The 18,031-nt window shown below is 45.5% G+C and overlaps 1 protein-coding gene across 1 annotated transcript; it reads left to right on the top strand.

Annotated features, from left to right (window-relative positions):
- Window positions 1-645: 645 nt before the first annotated feature.
- LOC310684655 (uncharacterized protein) lies at window positions 646-12,231 on the top strand. Its single transcript, XM_083456087.1, has 6 exons — window positions 646-1,024; window positions 3,463-3,834; window positions 7,212-7,307; window positions 8,427-8,509; window positions 9,453-9,494; window positions 10,730-12,231. Exons 1-6 carry the CDS (start codon window positions 946-948, stop codon window positions 10,775-10,777), a joined length of 720 nt encoding a protein of 239 aa, XP_083312213.1. The 5' UTR covers window positions 646-945; the 3' UTR covers window positions 10,778-12,231.
- The last annotated feature ends 5,800 nt before the right edge of the window (window positions 12,232-18,031 follow it).

Genomic DNA, 18,031 nt, shown 5'->3' with positions numbered 1-18,031 from the left:
TGGACCAGCCCGCAGCTAAAAAAAACTGCCGGCTCCTGACCTAGGCTCATTGTGTATGAAGAGAGCATTGCTCAAAGACAACAGTCTTGATCGGAGATAATGAGATCTCAAGGAGACAGTCACCTGCTCATAGCAGTAGATGATATGGGGTGGCCAAAAGCTTATTTGGGGGTGCAGGCCATATAAGTCTGCTATCCTAACCATGCCTGCTCAGAAGTAAGACCTACTGAATTCAGTGGGGCATATTCCCATGTTAAGTGGAGTTAGGATTGTGGTCCCAGTCATCTCCTTGATGGGGAGAGCCAGTGTGGTGCAGTGGTTAAGAGCGGTGGACTCGTAATCTGGTGAACCGGGTTCGCGTCTCCACTCCTCCACTTGCAGCTGCTGGGTGACCTTGGCCTAGTCACACCTCTCTGAAGTCTCTCAGCCCCACTCACCTCACAGAGTGTTTGCTGTGTGGGAGGAAGGGAAAGGGGAATATTAGCCACTTTGAGACTCCTTCGGGAGGTGATAAAGCAGGATATCAAATCCAAACTCTTCTTCTTCTCCTCCTCCTTGAGCTCTTGTTACAAGCTTTCGTGCAAAGAAGGAACTGAGAACAAATCCCTCCCTCCAGCTTTTGATCTCCAAGTGGGGCCAAGGGAAGGAAGTTTGCCTCTTCTTCATCCCTTCTGCGTAGTGCCGCCTCCTTCCTTCCTTCCCCTTTCTGCTGCAGCCAGAAGCCGGGCCTCAGCTCTGGTCTCCACCCCACAGCCTGTCCCCTGGCCGGCTGGCTTCGGCACAGAGAGAGATGTGAGGTGTGGGCTTCTGGTGCCAAGTCCCCCACCCTGCTCTGTGCCCGTTGGGGGCTCTTGCCCGGCACAGAAGCAGGAAACACAGGAGCAGCAGAAAGAGGACGAATCCAGGAGTCAGCTGAGGGGAGTATCCTCTGGAACAAAGTCTGAAATGAGGCAGGAAAAGCCACCGTGGTGTGCTAGGGCTTCGCTGGCGAAGAAGGGCTCATGGCAGGCCACACTCTTCAAAGGTGAGACGGATAGGGACCCTAAATAGGAGGAAGGAGACACAAAGAAGGAGGGGAAATAGGTGCTGCGTTTTGATTTGTCCTTTGCCGGAGGGTGGCTAGTCTTTGGTGGCTGACTGTACAGCTCCAGCCACCTATTTCCCAACATTTTACTGCAATGCGCTCTATGTGGGGCTATCTTTGAAGGTGACCCGGAAACTACAACTAATCCAGAATGCGGCAGCTAGACTGGTGACTGGGAGTGGCCGCCGAGACCACATAACACCGGTCTTGAAAGACCTACATTGGCTCCCAGTACGTTTCCGAGCACAATTCAAAGTGTTGGTGCTGACCTGGAAAGCCCTAAACGGCCTCGGTCCAGTATATCTGAAGGAGCGTCTCCACCCCCATCGTTCTGCCCGTACACTGAGGTCCAGCGCCGAGGGCCTTCTGGCAGTTCCCTCACTGCGAGAAGCTAAGCTACAGGGAACCAGGCAGAGGGCCTTCTCGGTAGTGGCTCCTGCCCTGTGGAACGTCTCCCACCAGATGTCAAAGAGATAAACAACTACCTGACATTTAGAAGACATCTGAAGGCAGCCCTGTTCAGGGAAGCTTTTAATGTGTGACATTTTGATGTATTTTTAATCCTTGTTGGAAGCCACCCAGAGTGGTTGGGGAAACCCAGCCAGATTGGCGGTGTACAAATAATAAATTATTATTGTTATTATTATCATCTGCTATCTGATAGCACGGAAAGAGATTTCGATCTCTCTAAGGGCGATAGGCCACATTCACAATATGCATTTAAGGCACTGTGATACCACTTTAAGCCATCATGGCTTCCCCCAAAGGATTCTGGGAGGTGTGGTTTGTTAAGGGTGCCGAGAGTTGACAGGTGACTTCTATTTCCCCTCTCAAAACTACAATTCCCAGAGATGCCTGTGAAGAGGGATTGACTGCTTAAGCTACTCTGGGAAGTTCTTGGGGGCTGCAGTCCAGCAGTGAGCAGGACACACACACACACACTCATACACACAATCACTTTAATAATAATAATAAATTATATACCATTCTTCATCTGAAGAGCACAGGGTTGTTTACATATAACTTTGAAAAACCATAACATAACCTTTAGAGGAGGCCCTTTTCTCATTCCTGTCCCCCTCACAGCCAATCTTGGTTGGGATGTAGGACAGGGCCTTCTCAGTGACTGCTCCCAAACTTTGGAGCTCCTTTCCTAGAGACATTAGACCGGTTTCTTCCTTGTCCTTCCCTTCTTATTCCAACATGCTTTTAGGAACTGACTATTCTTAAGGAAAGGGCTGGTGCTGTGATGTTTTTACTGTTATTATCTCTATTTTTAATAAATCATAAATGTGTGTTTGTGTGTGTATTTAATTATCTTTTAATGATTCCCCCCCCCCCCAATGTTTGTAGCTTTTGAGTTGTCATCTGTGTTATGTACTGAAGTTCTCACCCTGGGCCAGCAGGGGGATACTTTAGATAGTTATGCAAATAAGGGATCGAAAGTGGCGTTCAGTGATTGGATAGTTTTAGGAAATTGTTACAGTTACGTTGTACTGGAGCTGACTGAACCCTTCAGTTCAGTTCTGTTCTGGCCTGTGAATAAACAAGAGCTGTTTGAAGAATCGCTGTGTCATCTGATATGTTCACCCTCAACTTAACAGTCTGGGGAAAAGCTGGGTTATAAATAAATATTATAATAAATATAACAACAACAACCACACACACACATGCACATAGGGAATTGTTTTAATATGTACTTGAATTGTGAATGTTTACATTTCAATATTTGTGCAATTTGTTTTTATAATCTATAATCCACTTAGAAGCCTATTTTAGCATATAGTGACATATTAGCATATTAGTGACATATAAACTAAGAAATTATAATGGAAAGAGATGGAAAGAAAATAAAGTCTCTGCCAGAGAAGAATGGCATATCAAGTTGATGGATTGTGCCGAAATGGCTAAAATGACCGGAAGAATCAGAAATCAGGAAGACCCAAATTTTAATAAGGAATGGGGTAAATTTATTATTTGTCTTAAAGATCATTGTAAACAGTTAAAATCATTAGTAGGATTGGAATATCACTTGTAGTTTACTGGTGAATTTTGGACACAGTGGAGGGATAGAAGATTTGGATTATGATTTGATATGTTAATTGGATGTCTTTTATTGGAAAATTAATAAACGATCTAACAAAAAAAGAAAGATTTGGATTATCATAAAAGATACAGGAGGAAATGATTAATAGGACCCACAAAGGAGAGGAGAAAACTCCAGGAGATTCTTTGGAATCTTGTTTTGATGCTGCATGTCAGATGTGTGACTGTAAAATTTTAATCTGAAAAACCAAATAAATAAATTGTACAAAAGAAAAAGAAATTATAATATGAGGGCGTGTTTTTGCTCTTCTTCCCCCCGCTTCATGCTGCAGCCTCCATCCTGAGTGCCTGCTTCCTCTGGACTCAAGCCCAGGCCAAGACTGGAATACCTATCAAAGTTGAACCAGAAATACTGCAAGAAGGACAGAGTGTCACATTAACACCAGGAGATATTGATGCGACCACACTTCGTAGCTGCAAATGGTACCGAGGGTCAAGTGCTGACGGAAATCGAATCTTCACCTATTTCCTAGCTCCGGTGATTTCACAGAAAAACGGATCTGCCTTCACTGGCAGGGAGACTGGGAGAAGAGACTGTTCCCTTCGTATCACAGATTTAACACCAAGCGACTCTGGGACCTATACAGTGGAACCAGAAGGACCTCTGGAACACAGAATAGGGGCTATCAATTTAACCGTCCCAGGTATGATGAGCTTGTTCTCCAGTCATTCTGACCTTTTATGCACTCAAATTTGCCTCCTCTGCTGAGCTTCAAGGGCCAAATGACTCTGGAACCTATACATTTAATGTTTTAATGTTGTATTTTAATCTTGCTTTTAAGTTGTATTCATTCAACTTGTTTTTATTACAGTGGTACCTCAGGTTACATACGCTTCAGGTTACAGACTTCGCTAACCCAGAAATAGTGCTTCAGGTTAAGAACTTTGCTTCAGGATGAGAATAGAAATTGTGCTCCGGTGGCGTGGCGGCAGCAGGAGGCCCCATTAGCTAAAGTGGTACTTCAGGTTAAGAACAGTTTCAGGTTAAGTACGGACCTCCAGAACGAATTCAGTACTTAACCCGAGGTACCACTGTATTGGTTGTTAGCCACCCTGAGCCTAGCCTTGGCTGGGGAGGGCAGGGTATAAATAAAATTTATTATTATTATTATTATTATTATTATTATTATTCATTGAGAACAGAAGGGTCCAGTGGCGTAGTGTGGGTTGTTAGCACCCGGGGCAAGGCAAGCAATTTGTGCCCCCTAACCCGTGGATTTGCGCCCCCTAACCCTAACCCCCAGATGTTGCGCCCAGTGCGGCCGGCCCCCCCCTGCACCCCCCACGCTACGCCACTGGAAGGGTCTCTGGGTTTTGAAACAAGGAGTGCAAACCCAGAGGTCTCAGGCATGATCCTCCCCTCATCTTTTAGGAGGTCCCGTTGGTGCCTTTAGAAGTTTCTTCCCTTTTATCCCTCCAAATGTGTCCTCTAAGCAGCTTCTGGCTAGGTCTCTGAGCATTTCTGCTGAGGGCTGAGTGAACCCCCAGCACAACTGTCTCCAAGGAGAAGCCCTGTCACAGCTGCTGGGTTCATTAACTGCAAGCAAATCGTGGAGAATTAGAAGAAGGTTTAGGTTCAGGTATTGAAGGCAGCTACTTTTAAGAAGGGTTCCTGCTGCAATTCCCTAATTCCTAGCACAGCACGGTTGGTCTGGAAGCTCCCCTGGGTGGGGGGTAACTCCATAAAATGGGCCCTTTGATTGAGGGTAAGGTTTCTTCTCCCTTTATAAAACCCCTCTCACGTGGCAACCACAACCCTCAGTTTTTGCTTGACTCAAGCCCAGGGCAAGACCCCAAGGGAAATAGTTGAGTTGGTGCCTTCATTATACACCTTTAGGCGCCAAGCAAAAACGTCCCTCTTCCTGCAGGCCTTTGGCTGATTGGCATCCGGTGACCTTTTTGTTGAACTGTTTCTTTAAATCTAAAGGTTCATCATGGTTTCACCCAATGTGTATACCTTTAAGGGGCCAGAGCAAGGGCCAGAGCAAACTAACCAGATCCAGCTTCACAGCTGTGAAGCATAGCAGGTGCTGCTGAGTTGCATTGATTAAGCTGTGTCGGGAATTGGCTGCAGTATATAAGGGGCAGCACCTAGCTCTGCCATTACCCTGGGGGATGGGTTGGTGGTTGGGTTGGGTTTGTTTGTTTGTTTGTTTGTTTGTTTGTATTTAGTGTTTAAGGAGTTTTTGTTTTTCTTATTAAACCTTGTTTAAGTTATTTTTGAGTCCCTTCTTTTTAATGCAAGCTCTCCCCAGCAAGCTCTGCAGCGTTACTATACTGTGAAAAGCCAACACTTTTAAATGTGTGGGGGGGTGGGGATTATTAGTTTGTTGTTGTTATTTTTATCATGTATTTTGTGGGTTGTTTGTTTTTTAATAATATTTATTAGAAGTTTTATAGTTACAGAAAGAAAGTATAAGAGAAAAAAGAAGCAATAAAAAAAATTAACAAACAATACATCAAAAACAGAAAGAAAAAACAGTACATCAAAACAACAACAAAAAACAAAAACATTTAAAAACACATCCAAATTCCATATCTTTATCTTTCATTTACTTGTTTCCTCGACTTCCTCACACCTCCCTTTTTTGTATTCTAGTTCAAATTAGCTAATTCAGCAAATCCTTTCCCTCTTTCTCAATTTTTTGTTCTATAATTTAGCTTAACACAATCTAACTTTAAATTTTCCACTTTAACCCATTAACAATCAGTTTTTGCTTAATTCTTTATAACATTTCTGCTAAAACCATATAACTTCATTCCAGTATTCTTCTAACATTCATTAATTTTGCAATATTTCTGTAAATATACTTTAAATTTTTTCCAATCTTCTTCCATCAACTCTTCTCCCTGGTCTTATTTTGTGGGTTTTTTTAATTGTTGTGAACCGTCCTGAGATCTACGTATAAAGGGTGGTTAACAATTTTAATTAATTGATTAATAATAAAAATGGTGGAACCAGCAAAGCCAAAAGAAAGGAAGAGTTTCTGCTCAGATAGGTTATTCATTACTAGTCTTCAGGGTGTTGCAGGAATTTATGTATAGGTGGGGGGGGGGTTGCCCCTCCAGCAGATATCATGCACATGGAGCCCACTACCAAAATCATTACAATCACTTTTGTGACTTTTGTGATTTGTCCCCACAAAACACTTCATCGCAGTTTCTTCCCATCTATTCAAAGTGCCTTTGTTGCACTATACCAAATGTAAGAATTCACTGATAAATGTTCCTATGTACTGGCTCACTGGGAAAACTTCAGAAATTCATATAGACATGTGAGCTCAGCTACTCAGCAGCCCCTCTGCCTGAGTGATAATTCCCGGCATCCTGATACCTGAGTGCCAGACAGGTAGCCGTTCCAGAAATAACAAACCCAGATGAAGACAAAAGGGTGTGATTAACTTGACTGGGAAACAGGGAAATGTAAATATCTCTTTTGCTTCACTTGATGGGTGTTTGGTGGAGGGCAAGGAGAACCATGGGGCAGGGTCCAGGATGTTCAGATTACTGCCACCAGACCTCCCTTTTCATGATGTAACCGTGATGTATGAGAGATGTAGTTGGGGGGGGGGGGACATGGGGATTAGCAGCTAATAAAAGTTTGGGTGCTCTTTTGTTCAGGGCTTCCATCTTGTTCCACCTTGTGGCAGGTGGGAGTCCTGTCACGACAGTCTTCAATAAAGACCAAGCCTACTGGCTGCTGTTTAGCTCTGGTATTCCTGGCTGGTGTCCTTGTTTTTTTGTCCAAGGGAGCCCTCAGATTTCTCTGTTAACAAGGGTCAGCAGATGGAAGGAAACTCAGCCTATTACCAACCTTCACTTAAGGAACAGATCCATGGGTTGTCTGGCTTTTTAAAAGGCAGATTCTTTCATTTCTGTGTTTTGCATCATGACTATGTTATTCTTTCCTCCATTCACCTCAAAGGCCTTGATGTGTTTGAAAAGAGGCAGTCAGCCAGATGAATGTTGGTCCTTATTGCTGCCATTGCTGCGTTCCTCAAAACCTTCTTTCTGGTTCCAGATTCTGCTCTGCTGGAAGCAGGAGTCGTTTCTCGGATTGTCGTTGGGTCTCTGGTTGCGCTGACGTTGTTTGGAACACTGCTTTGTGTCTTGTTCTGTGAGTAAGACGTTGGAAGTGCGGAGCCTCAGATTCCTGGGTCCTGTCGCCAACTACTGGAGCCCAGGGGTGTTGCTGGACAGAGCAGGGGCAGAGGGTCTGCAGAAACAAATGTGCATAAAATGTGTTTGTGCTAACTTAGACATAAATGCCACATTATTATTATTATTATTATTATTATTATTATTATTATTATTACCCCGCCCATCTGACTGAGTTTCCCCAGCCACTCTGGGCGGCTCCCAACAGAGGACTAAAAACAGGATAAAACTTCAAACATTAAAAACTTCAGATGTCTTCTAAAAGTCAGATAGTTGTTTATTTCCTTGACATCTGAAGGGAGGGTGTTCCACCACCAAGAAGGCTCTCTGCCTGGTTCCCTGTAACCTCACTTCTCATAGTGAGGGAACCGCCAGAAGGCCCTCGGCGCTGGACCTCAGTGTCCAGGCTGAACGATGGGGGTGGAGATGCTCCTTCAGATATACTGGGCCGAGGCCGTTTGGGGCTTGAAAGGTTAGCACCAACACTTTGAATTGTGCTTGGAAACGTACTGGGAGCCAATGTAGGTCTTTAAGGCCAGTATAATATGGCTTGGTGGCCGCTCCCAGTCACCAGTCTGGCTGCCACATTCTGGATTAGTTGGTAGTTTCCAAGTCACCTGCAAAGATAGCCCCACGTAGAGCACATTGCAGTAACCCAAGTACGAGATACCGTACTTTTCCATGTATAAGACTAGGTTATTTTATTTAATAATTATGTTCAAAATTGTAGGATGTCGTATACACGGATACAATCAACCCCCCATTTTCTCAATTTGGAGTCCCCAAAAATAGGGGGCGTCTTATACATGGGGGCATATTATACACAGAAAAATATGGTAACTAGAGCATGCAAGCCATCCATGTCACACACCCCCAAAAATTCTTCAGTTAAGTCCCTCTTCCATTCATTTATTCCCCTTTTAATTTTCTGACAGATCCTGCTCCAAATCAGTTCTGCTTCTAGCATCTCAATTCTTTACCCCAATATCATTCCTTATTATAAAGAAAAAAGCATAAAAGCAAAGGTCTGTGTAGGGTGAATGTTCAGGTTTGATTCCCACTTTTCTTCCTCCTTTAGGGGCCTGTCGTCTGAGATTTAAGACTTCTGCCCAGGTTGTATCTGCACCTCCTTTACCTGATGACGTTCCCTTTTCTGGACAGGTGAGACCTCAGTATAGCGAGGGAAGCCGTTTGCACTGCCAAATCCTATTCCAAGTCTATTTTCAGCATGCAGACTATGTGCAGTCCATTTAAGAACGTGAAAGGATTGCAAGGGCCCTGCCCCAAGGAATATACAATCAGCAAGGCAGGAAAAGGATTAGCAGTTGACAACTCAGCAAAGATGGTGGGATTGGGACACGGAAAATTGGCTTTTTAAAGGGGGGGCTGCCCTTCTCTGGGGCATTAAAAATCTCCCCAGGGTTCACCTAAGCCTGTTGATACCCGCCTTCATTTCTCAACGGATCCATTTCGGTTCAATTTCTGTTGCCACACAGCACTCAACCAGAGCCAGGGCCTTTTCAACACTGGCTCCAGCCTGGTGGAACACTCTGACTCGTGAGACCAGGGCCCTGTAGGATCTGATTTCTTTCTGCAGGGCCTGTAAGACAGAGTTGTTCCGCCTGGCCTATGGCTTGGAATCAACTTGATCCCCTTCCCCTCTATCCTTTTTCCTTTCTCCTTCTGTGATGGAACTCCTATTTGGGGACTTCCCTGGCTTTTTTTCTGGCCGACGTAGGACCAGTCTGGATAGTTGGCCTTGGTGAAGATTTGACGTTTTCATCCCCAAAAAGTTTTTGATTTGAGTTTCTACTGAAATGAGGTTGCATTTTCATGTTGTATTTTAATCTTGTTTTTAAGTTGTATTTTAAACAATTGTTTTATACCTGGTGTTAGCCGCCTGCCCGGTCTTGGCTGGGGAGGGCAGGGTATAAATTATTATTATTATTAAGTTTGCTATTAGAACTAGCCATATTCAGAATTCAGCACTAACACAATGTCTGAGCTCAACAGTTCACCAGTCCCTGCTACTGGTGCTGTTGCTTAATAACCAAGAACTGTTCTTTAGCATCATTACTATTACTGTTGTTTGTATTAAATCCAGGTCAAGTCTGACAGCTCCTCTGATCCCAGCCGCATGTACCAGGTAGGTGAAGGTCCTTCACATTTATCCTTCTCTCAGAAAAGACATGTGATCCCATGTGATCTCCTCTCTCAAAGTGACAGAGCCACTGGAAGGAAAGGCCCTACCAGCCTTCTTAAGTCCTCGGATGACTTTGGTCTCTGGCTGAAACAACATCCACTTTAATTCAGCAACATGGTTGACTGGGAGCTGTCCGTGGTCCTGATTTACCTGGCCTGACCAAGCCCCTCAGCCTCAGCAGAATCAGAGAGGCAGAAACTTTCAGACATGTACACGAATACCTCCTCCACATATGCTGACCTTGTAAAGGAACATCTTAACATCCAAGGTGATGGGGGATTTGTTCTGAATATGGATTCAGGTTTCCTCCTCCCTGCTTTGCATACTGATGGCTTTCCCTTCCTCTTCCTTTCTTGGTTAAAAGTTGTTTGTCTTAAGAACTTAGAAGAGTTCTTAAGACAACTAGCAAAACTGATGGGAAGAGTTAGAGGAGTATTGAACCAGAAAATATTTGGAGAATGGAGAATATTTACGGATTATATAAGATCATATTGTACCAATCACACCATATTAGCAGAACTTGAGTGATACTTGTAAACACAACAAATACCGCTTGTGGAGTAGACGGGAACAATATTAAAGAATATAAAACTGTGCAAAAAAAAGACAGTATAAACAGTACAATGAGGATGATTGGAAGAGTCATTTTGTCAGAGGTCTTTTTTATTTAAGTGTTTAAGTATTAATTAGGAAGATTAAGTGTTTTTTTATGTACGTAAATTTGCTTTTCCTTCTTTCTTTTTTCTGTATTTTCTTTTCTTTTTTCTTAATTGTTTTTTCTTTAATTTTATTTTTGTAGTATGAGATTGTAAATTCTTTGTATAAGTGTGTAATTTAAATTAATAAAGATTGTTTTTTTCAAAAAGAACTTAGAAGAGACTTAAAATAAATAATTAAAGTACTAATAATTAAATTGTCAAAGACTCAGGACACTTTTATGGTAGATAAGTCTATTAATGGCTATTAATATGGCTGGCTGTGTGGTACCTCCACGGTTAGAATCATAGGCTCACGGAAGTTGGAAGGGACCCAAACGGTCATCTAGTCCAACCCCCTGCAATACTAGAGATGGCCATTCAACCTCAGTGGCCAACTTCCCAGGATACCCAGGTTAAAAAGAAAAAAAGACAGTTTTGCTCTCAGTGCTTCTGTCTCATGCAACTCCATTTCATCCTCAGGCCCTCCAACAGAGAGACCAGCCAATGTACAACCAGCCGAAGTGGTAATGCATGAACCCACCAATGTCCATTTTACTTCTGAATTGGCGCTTCAATGGAAGGGCACACCCTGGAAGTCCAAAGTACAGCCCCCTGGTTCTCTGGTTAAAGGGATCTTGTGGAAGGGCAAAGGAAGAACTGCCTGAAACCTTGGAGATCCAGTTGGAATATAAGTTCTGAGCTAGCTCTGAATCTGCCTGAAGTAACTTCTGACTCCCTACTTTGGAAAGCTCTCCCCGTAATGGCCATTAAATTCATTGCAATGTTACGTTGTGTGGCCAGTGACTGAGTCTGCAAAAATAGCTCATGGCATCCTTTGCCAACCAGGTGCCCGGCAGATGTTTTTGATTACAACCCCCATCAGATCCAGCCAGCAGCCTCTGGGGAGCACCTGTTTCTGGATTAAAGAAACAGAAAACCATATTCCATTTTTTGCTATGGACGGAGCTGGTCCAAAAGAATTGGTTGCCTGAGGCAACAAGAGTAGCTGAGCATTTCTTTTTGGCAAAGTTGTTGAGCTTGCAAAAGTTCTTCCTTCTTGGCCGCAATAAGTAATTAGCAATTTGTTATACTCTTAAATCAGCTGCCTGAGGCTGCTATCTCACTCTGCCCAATGGAAGGGCCAGCCCTGGCTAATGGGCCAGCTGCCTCCTTTCTTGGTGGTGTAAGAACATGCTCCATGGTCAAGGAAAAAAGGTAAAGGACCCCTGGATGGTTTAAGTCCAGTCAAAGGCAACTATGGGGTTGTGGCACTCATCTCGCTTCAGGCCAAGGGAGCCGGTGTTTGTCCACAGACAGCTTTCCGGGTCATTTGGCCAGCAGGACTAAACCGCTTCTGGTGCAATGGGACACCGTGACGGAAACCTGAGCACACGGAAATGCTGTTTACCTTCCCGCCGCAGTGGTACCTATTTATCTACTTGCGTGTGCTTTTGAACATGGTATATCCAGTTGATGAGGATTGAAAAACCAAGGAAGATGATCTCTTAAGTTGGCAATGCTTTGCCCAGGCCTTCTCCAACCCATAACCCCAGAATCTCTGTTTCATTTGCTTTTATATATTTTATACAGTGGTACCTCAGGTTAAGTACTTAATTCATTCCGGAGGTCCGTTCTTAACCTGAAACTGTTCTTAACCTGAAGCACCACTTTAGCTAATGGGACCTCCTGCTGCTGCTGTGCCACCGGAGAACGATTTCTGTTCTCATCCTGAAGCAAAGTTCTTAACCTGAGGTAATATTTCTGGGTTGGCGGAGGCTGTAACCTGAAGCGTATGTAACCTGAAGCGTATGTAACCTGAGGTACCCCTGTACTGTTTTATTTGTTTTGGGTAGTATTTCAGAGAGAGAGAATACATAGTACACCACTTACAGATTTTAAGCACTTTGGAAATGCTTTTAAATAAATCAATAAAGCTGCTGGTAGATGCATTTAAAAAATAAACGAAATTTCCTGAATCACCACCAGGAGGCACATGATTGCATGTATTGAGAGAGTTCCATGAAACTCAGCGGAATAAATTTCTGAGTAAGGTCATCCTTCTAGGAGGGTTGAACTGAAGGTCCCCCCCCCCCCCCAATCAGTCTTTGTCAAAGTGCTTTGGCAAATGTCCTGGCAACTTGGTTCCCGGGTGAAATGGATTAGCCCAAGTCCTTTTTCGTCTGGTTTCCAACCTAGTTTTATTTGTTAGTTTGCTTTTTACCTTTCTTTAAAGAAAAGAAACCGACTCTGGGGTTGCGGCGCTCATCTCGCTTTATTGGCCGAGGGAGCCGGTGTACAGCTTCAAGGTCATGTGGCCAGCAGAACTAAGCCGCTTCTGGCAAACCAGAGCAGCGCACGGAAACGCCATTTACCTTCCTGCCAGAGCGGTACCTATTTATCTACTTGCACTTTGACGTGTTTTCGAACTGCTAGGTTGGCAGGAGCAGGGACCGAGCATCAGGAGCTCACCCCGTCGCGGGGATTTGAACCGCTAACCTTCTGATCGGCAAGTCCTAGGCTCTGTGGTTTAACCCACAGCGCCATCTGTGTCCCTTTTACCTTTCTTTACCACCCATCAACTTAACTGTGCTCTCAGCAGAACACCTGCCCACGTGGTGAGACAAATTATCTCTAGAGAACTTAAACGCTGCTGACATTAACACTGGCCACAAACAAGGCATGAAGCGAAGGAAGGAAGACGAGCTTACTCCATCCATGTTATAAGCAGAGGTTGGATGGCCATCTGTCCTGGATGCTTCGGTTGAGATTCCTGCATTGCAGAGGGTTGGACTAGATGACCCTCAGGGTCCCTTCCAACTCTACAATTCTGAGATTCTATAACCCTAGAGTCTAGCAGTGACCAGAGTCAGACTCCTGTTCCACTGGTTAAGGCACTGGACCAAGTTCCTGCCACTGAGCTTGGCAGTCAGGGGCAAACTAAATGATATCCCATGGTGCAAGGCAAAAGTTCCTGTTAAAGGTTGTTGTTGTTTAGTCATTTAGTCATGCCCGACTCTTCGTGACCCCCTGGACCAGAGCACGCCAGTCACTTCTGTCTTCCACTGCCTCCCACAGTTCGGTCAAACTCATGCTGGTAGCTTCAAGAACACTGTCCAGCCATCTCGTCCTCTGTCGTCCCCTTTTCCTTGTGCCCTCCATCTTTCCCAACATCAGGGTCTTTTCCAGGGAGTCTTCTCTTCTCATGAGGTGGCCAAAGTATTGGAGCCTCAGCTTCAGGATCTGTCCTTCCAGTGAGCACTCAGGGCTGATTTCCTTCAGAATGGAGAGGTTTGATCTTCTTGCAGTCCATGGGACTCTCAAGAGTCTCCTCTTGACACCATAATTCAAAAGCATCAATTCTTCGGTGATCAGCCTTCTTTATGGTCCAGCTCTCACTTCCATACATCACTACTGGGAAAACCATAAAGGAGCTGAGCTTAATTTTCTCTATGAAAAGTTAAGTCTCCAAGGAGATGAGAGACTGTTGCTGCCCCACTGAGGGGGAAAGTCCTCTTGAAGAAGAGACTGCCATTTCCTGAACAGCCGCTAGAGGGACACAGAATCCCATATAAATAAAAAGACAGGGTGTTGGGGAGTTGATAGAAAACATCCAATCTCGGTTTTGAGTCAGTGGGTGGTCTCCAGCAAATATCCCTATCTCAGCCTAATTTATCACACAGGGTTGTCGTAGGGATAAGATGGAGTAATTCCAGACCCACCGTCCGGAGCTCCTTGGAGGAAGTGTGGGATGTGATATATAACACCACCGCAGTCAGCAACGGGCTCAGCTTGTGGGCTGTTGATTTGCAAGGCTGTGTCTTGATGAAGTATATTGCGAGAATGCTTAATGGGCGCTGGTGCTTCTCCATTAATACAGAACACACATTAAGTGCTCAGGAAACCATTTTAACTGCGTTGCCTGAATCAAGAGGCGTTGTCATCACTAAATACCTTCTCAAATGATGGGGCATTTAAATGCATTTCACAAGGTGCAATTAGTGCCTAATCGGTTCAGTTGTTTTCACAATGTGTGCAGAAATTAATTCGGTATCCCAACAGTTCTGTTTTGGGGTTTTTTGCAATTTGGAGAGGGGTTTTTTTCCTGGTGCATCTTTGGAGGCCCAAACCCTAATCTTGTCCCATCACCAGCTTTGGTTGCCATCCCAGTTGTCTTCAAGGAATGAGGTGGGGAAGAATGTTATCCTTTATCTCAGGCAGCAAAATGTCTTTATATATATATATATATATATACACACACACACACACACACACATTTTCCTTCATAAACAACAAGAAACAACAAATACACAGCAAATACTAACCTAAATTACCCAACATAATCTAGCCTGATTTTCCATTACAATCAAAATGTCTTGGGCCAGCTCTGGGGGCAGCCGACATCCAAAGAGATTTGTTCCTGTGCACATGTTATAATTAGGATAATTTTCCATCTCAGGCACCAAAAATGCCTTCAGCCACAGCTCTGTCAGGGTTGCCAATGGCAGGACACCCCTGGGTGCCCCTGCAGAGCCCTGCCCTGGTGCCCACAGGGTCTCACTGCCCCCATTCCTCCACTGGCACAAATCAGGGTTGAAAGAAGCAAGAATTCTCTCCCCAGCAACAATCTCCAGGAGGATCACCACGCAAAAAAGTACAAATACTTTTTTTATTAAAAAATAGCTTGGACAAAAGTTACAACACTCTTTTTTCAAACCTCGGGGCAGCGTGGATCTACTATGAAACTAATAAAGCTTAAGTTCCAGGGCCCGTAAGCAACTTTTGATAAAAAAATTTGTGTTGAGAAGACCCAATTTGAGTCACATAGCTCTAATTGGTTAATCTTGTGTTGAATATATTTCAAGAATCCCAAAGTTTGAGAGTCAGTAGCACAGATGTTGTAAAGGTGTGGTGATCTGTAGGGGAACAACCCCCTTGAAGAATCATACAACTGTAGCGTTGGAAGAGATCACGAGGGTTAAGCCAGTCCAACTCCTTGCAATGCAGAGATCTTTTGCCCAACATGGGCTCGAACCCATGACCTTGAGATTAAGTGTCTCATGCTTTACGGACTGAGCTACCCAGAGCTTGTTGCTGGCTGCGAAGGGCCTCCCGTGACAGTTCAAGCTTCAGGGCTCCCAAAATGTAGGTCCGCCACTGCTTTGAGTTTGGAAGTGTGGGTTTGTGAGTGTGGTTCTCGTGTGCGTAATTGCGCAACAAGCACCGAGCGGTGCAAGCGCGGTTCCGCCGTGTGGCCGGGAAAGTTTCCCAGGCTTGTGGATGCTCCCAGGGTTCCCCGAAGGTTGGCGACCCCCTTTCCCTCCCGTGCCACGTTTCTGCCCGAAATTCGCCCTGCCTTTCCGGGCGAGCGGGCGCCCTGGGCTCTCTCTATTGTGCTTCCCAGACGTGGCGGGACGGGCGCGCCCTGGCTCTTCCTCCTCCTGCTGCTCCCCTAACGGGAAGTGTCTGCTCGGCAAGGCGGGGCCGATCGAGGCTTCAGTGGCCGCTGGCTGGTTGTGGGCAGAGTCCTCTTCTCCCCGCCTCCGACGGCCGCGCCTTTCCTGCGAATCCCGCTACCTGGCCGAGGACGCGGCGGGCTGGAGCGCGCAGACGGGGTACAAGCCCGGCCCCCGAAGGCGGGACGAGCTAGGCAGGGTAGGGCAGGGCAGGGTCGCCACTAGGCTGCCGGATCTCCAGGCGGGCAGATCAGAACCCAGAGATCTGTGGCCGGGCGCTGGTGAGCAGCTGGAAGCGAAGGGGCCCCCTCCCACCGCGAAGCGAAGCCCCGCCATGGGCAGGCACGAGGCGTGGAGACCCCCCGGATGGAGGTGCTCCTGGCAGACGGCGTTCCTAGCAGGTGAGGCGGATCGGGACCCTAAAAGAGAGCCACAGATTTTTTATTTGGGGGGGGGGGGGGGTCTTAAGGAATGGGGTGGGGAGGAATGGGGCTTCTCTCTCTGGCCCCGCTTGCCTGCCCCAACAACTATGATTCTGTGTTGAGATCCCTGCATTTGCAGAGGGTTGGACTAGACCTAGACGACCCTCGTGGTCCCAAAGTTGGAACGGATCCAGAGGGTCATCTAGTTCAAGCCCCTGTGTGGGGCTCAAACGCACAGCCCTGAGATTAAAGAGTTTTGTGCTCTACCAACTGAGCTACCCAGGGGATGATTGCACGATTCTAGCTCATATGATTACTGTGTTTATTGCATTTATTAGAGCAAGATCCATGGGGTGATCAGATGTTTTGTGACTATTCAATGCATCGCTCTTGATTTTGGCTTCGGTGCCCCTTAGCGCCATAGGTCCATGCTCATGGCAAATTGCGCCTGAATTGCACACCTCTTCCTGAGAATCTCCTAGGCGTCCACTTTTTAAAAACTTTTGAATACTTTTGCAGGGTTGAGGCAATTTTGTGGAACAGGAAGCTACCAATGGCTGCTAGGCAGGCAGGCTATAGATTACCTCTGGTGTCGAATACAGTCCCTGAATTCCAGTCCCTGGAGATCTGGAGCAGGAGAGGGTCGTTAAACTCATGTCCAGTTTGTGGGCTTCCCAGAGGCATTTGGTTGCCGCTGTGGGACCAGGCTGCTGGAATAGAGGAGTCCTGATCCAGAAGCCAGGCTGTCCTTATGTTCTTAGGTTTTACGGGTTCCCTAACCCAAATCAAAGGACCTTTTAGTACCTAGAACCTAGTCAATCCCTCTCCATAGGGTCAAGTTACATGGGAGATCGGTGATTAGGGTTGCAATCTTATGCCCACTTATCTGGGAGTAAGTCCTACTAAACTCAATGGGACTTACTTCTGCGTAGACATGTAAATGTTTGCATTGTAGATCTCCCAACAGCTTTTAAAAGCTTTCATGGGGAGTAGAGGCAAAATGGACCAGGGCGGCAGCATTTCAAAGTGTTGGTGCTGACCTTCAAAGCCCCAAACACACCATGTGACCAAAATTGCCTGCCACTGCAGGTGTTAATGGACATGATTTTGGGTCAGTGGTGTCTTTCCCCCCTCGAGGACTAATGGCAGCTTTTGGAGTGTAGTGTTCATTTAAGGAAATAGTCCCGCAAGGTGGGGTGGAGCAGGGTTTAAAAAAGGGCCCCTTTCTCCTGAGCTGCAATCCTTGTCAAGCTCATCCTTCTTTGAGGTTGCTGTTGGGCAGGGGTCAGCAAACTTTTCAGCAGGCGGCGGGTCCACTATTCCTCAGACCTTGTGGGGGGCCAGACTATATTGGAGGGGGGGGAATGAACAAATTCCTATGCCCCACAAATAACCCAGAGATGCATTTTAAATAAAAGGGCACATTCTACTCATGTAAAAACATGCTGATTTCCGGATCGTCCGCGGGCCAGTTTTAGAAGACAATTGGGCCAGATCTGGCCCCTGGGCCTTAGTTTGCCTACCCATGCTGTTGGGTGACATCTGATTAGGACGTTCCTGCCCATAGATCCAAACCAATTCCAATGGAAATTCCCATCCCCATGGCAGGAATGAGATGGAAAGTGAGAGAGATAAAAGGAAGGCAAAGGTTATAGTTCTATGCACAGTTTGCTGATAATTCTGAGGTTTATGGAATACTTGTATGGCTGAGGAAAAGAGGCAGTGTTAGAAACTCAGATATATAAGTTAGGCACCAAATGACTCCTTAAACCAAGGTGCCAAAGCGGAAGGCCTAGTTGCCATTTTGGGGCCAGACAGCTCAAAAGTCATATTTTCCAAGACGACTTTTTGGTTCCTGAAGTTCATTCTGATTGTGCAGATAAAATATAACGGATAGAATGCTACAG

Source organism: Podarcis tiliguerta (assembly GCF_965153285.1).
Source record: "Podarcis tiliguerta genome assembly, chromosome: 8".
Classification (NCBI taxonomy): domain Eukaryota; kingdom Metazoa; phylum Chordata; class Lepidosauria; order Squamata; family Lacertidae; genus Podarcis; species Podarcis tiliguerta.
This window is presented reverse-complemented; position numbering and strand designations above follow the sequence as displayed.

Coding starts and splice junctions, on each gene's coding strand:
- LOC310684655 (XM_083456087.1), top strand. CDS start 946: ATGAGGCAGGAAAAGCCACCGTGGTGTGCTAGGGCTTCGCTGGCGAAG. Junction 7,308..8,426: donor ACTGCTTTGTGTCTTGTTCT/GTGAGTAAGACG, acceptor TTCCTCCTTTAG/GGGCCTGTCGTCTGAGATTT. Junction 8,510..9,452: donor ACGTTCCCTTTTCTGGACAG/GTGAGACCTCAG, acceptor TATTAAATCCAG/GTCAAGTCTGACAGCTCCTC.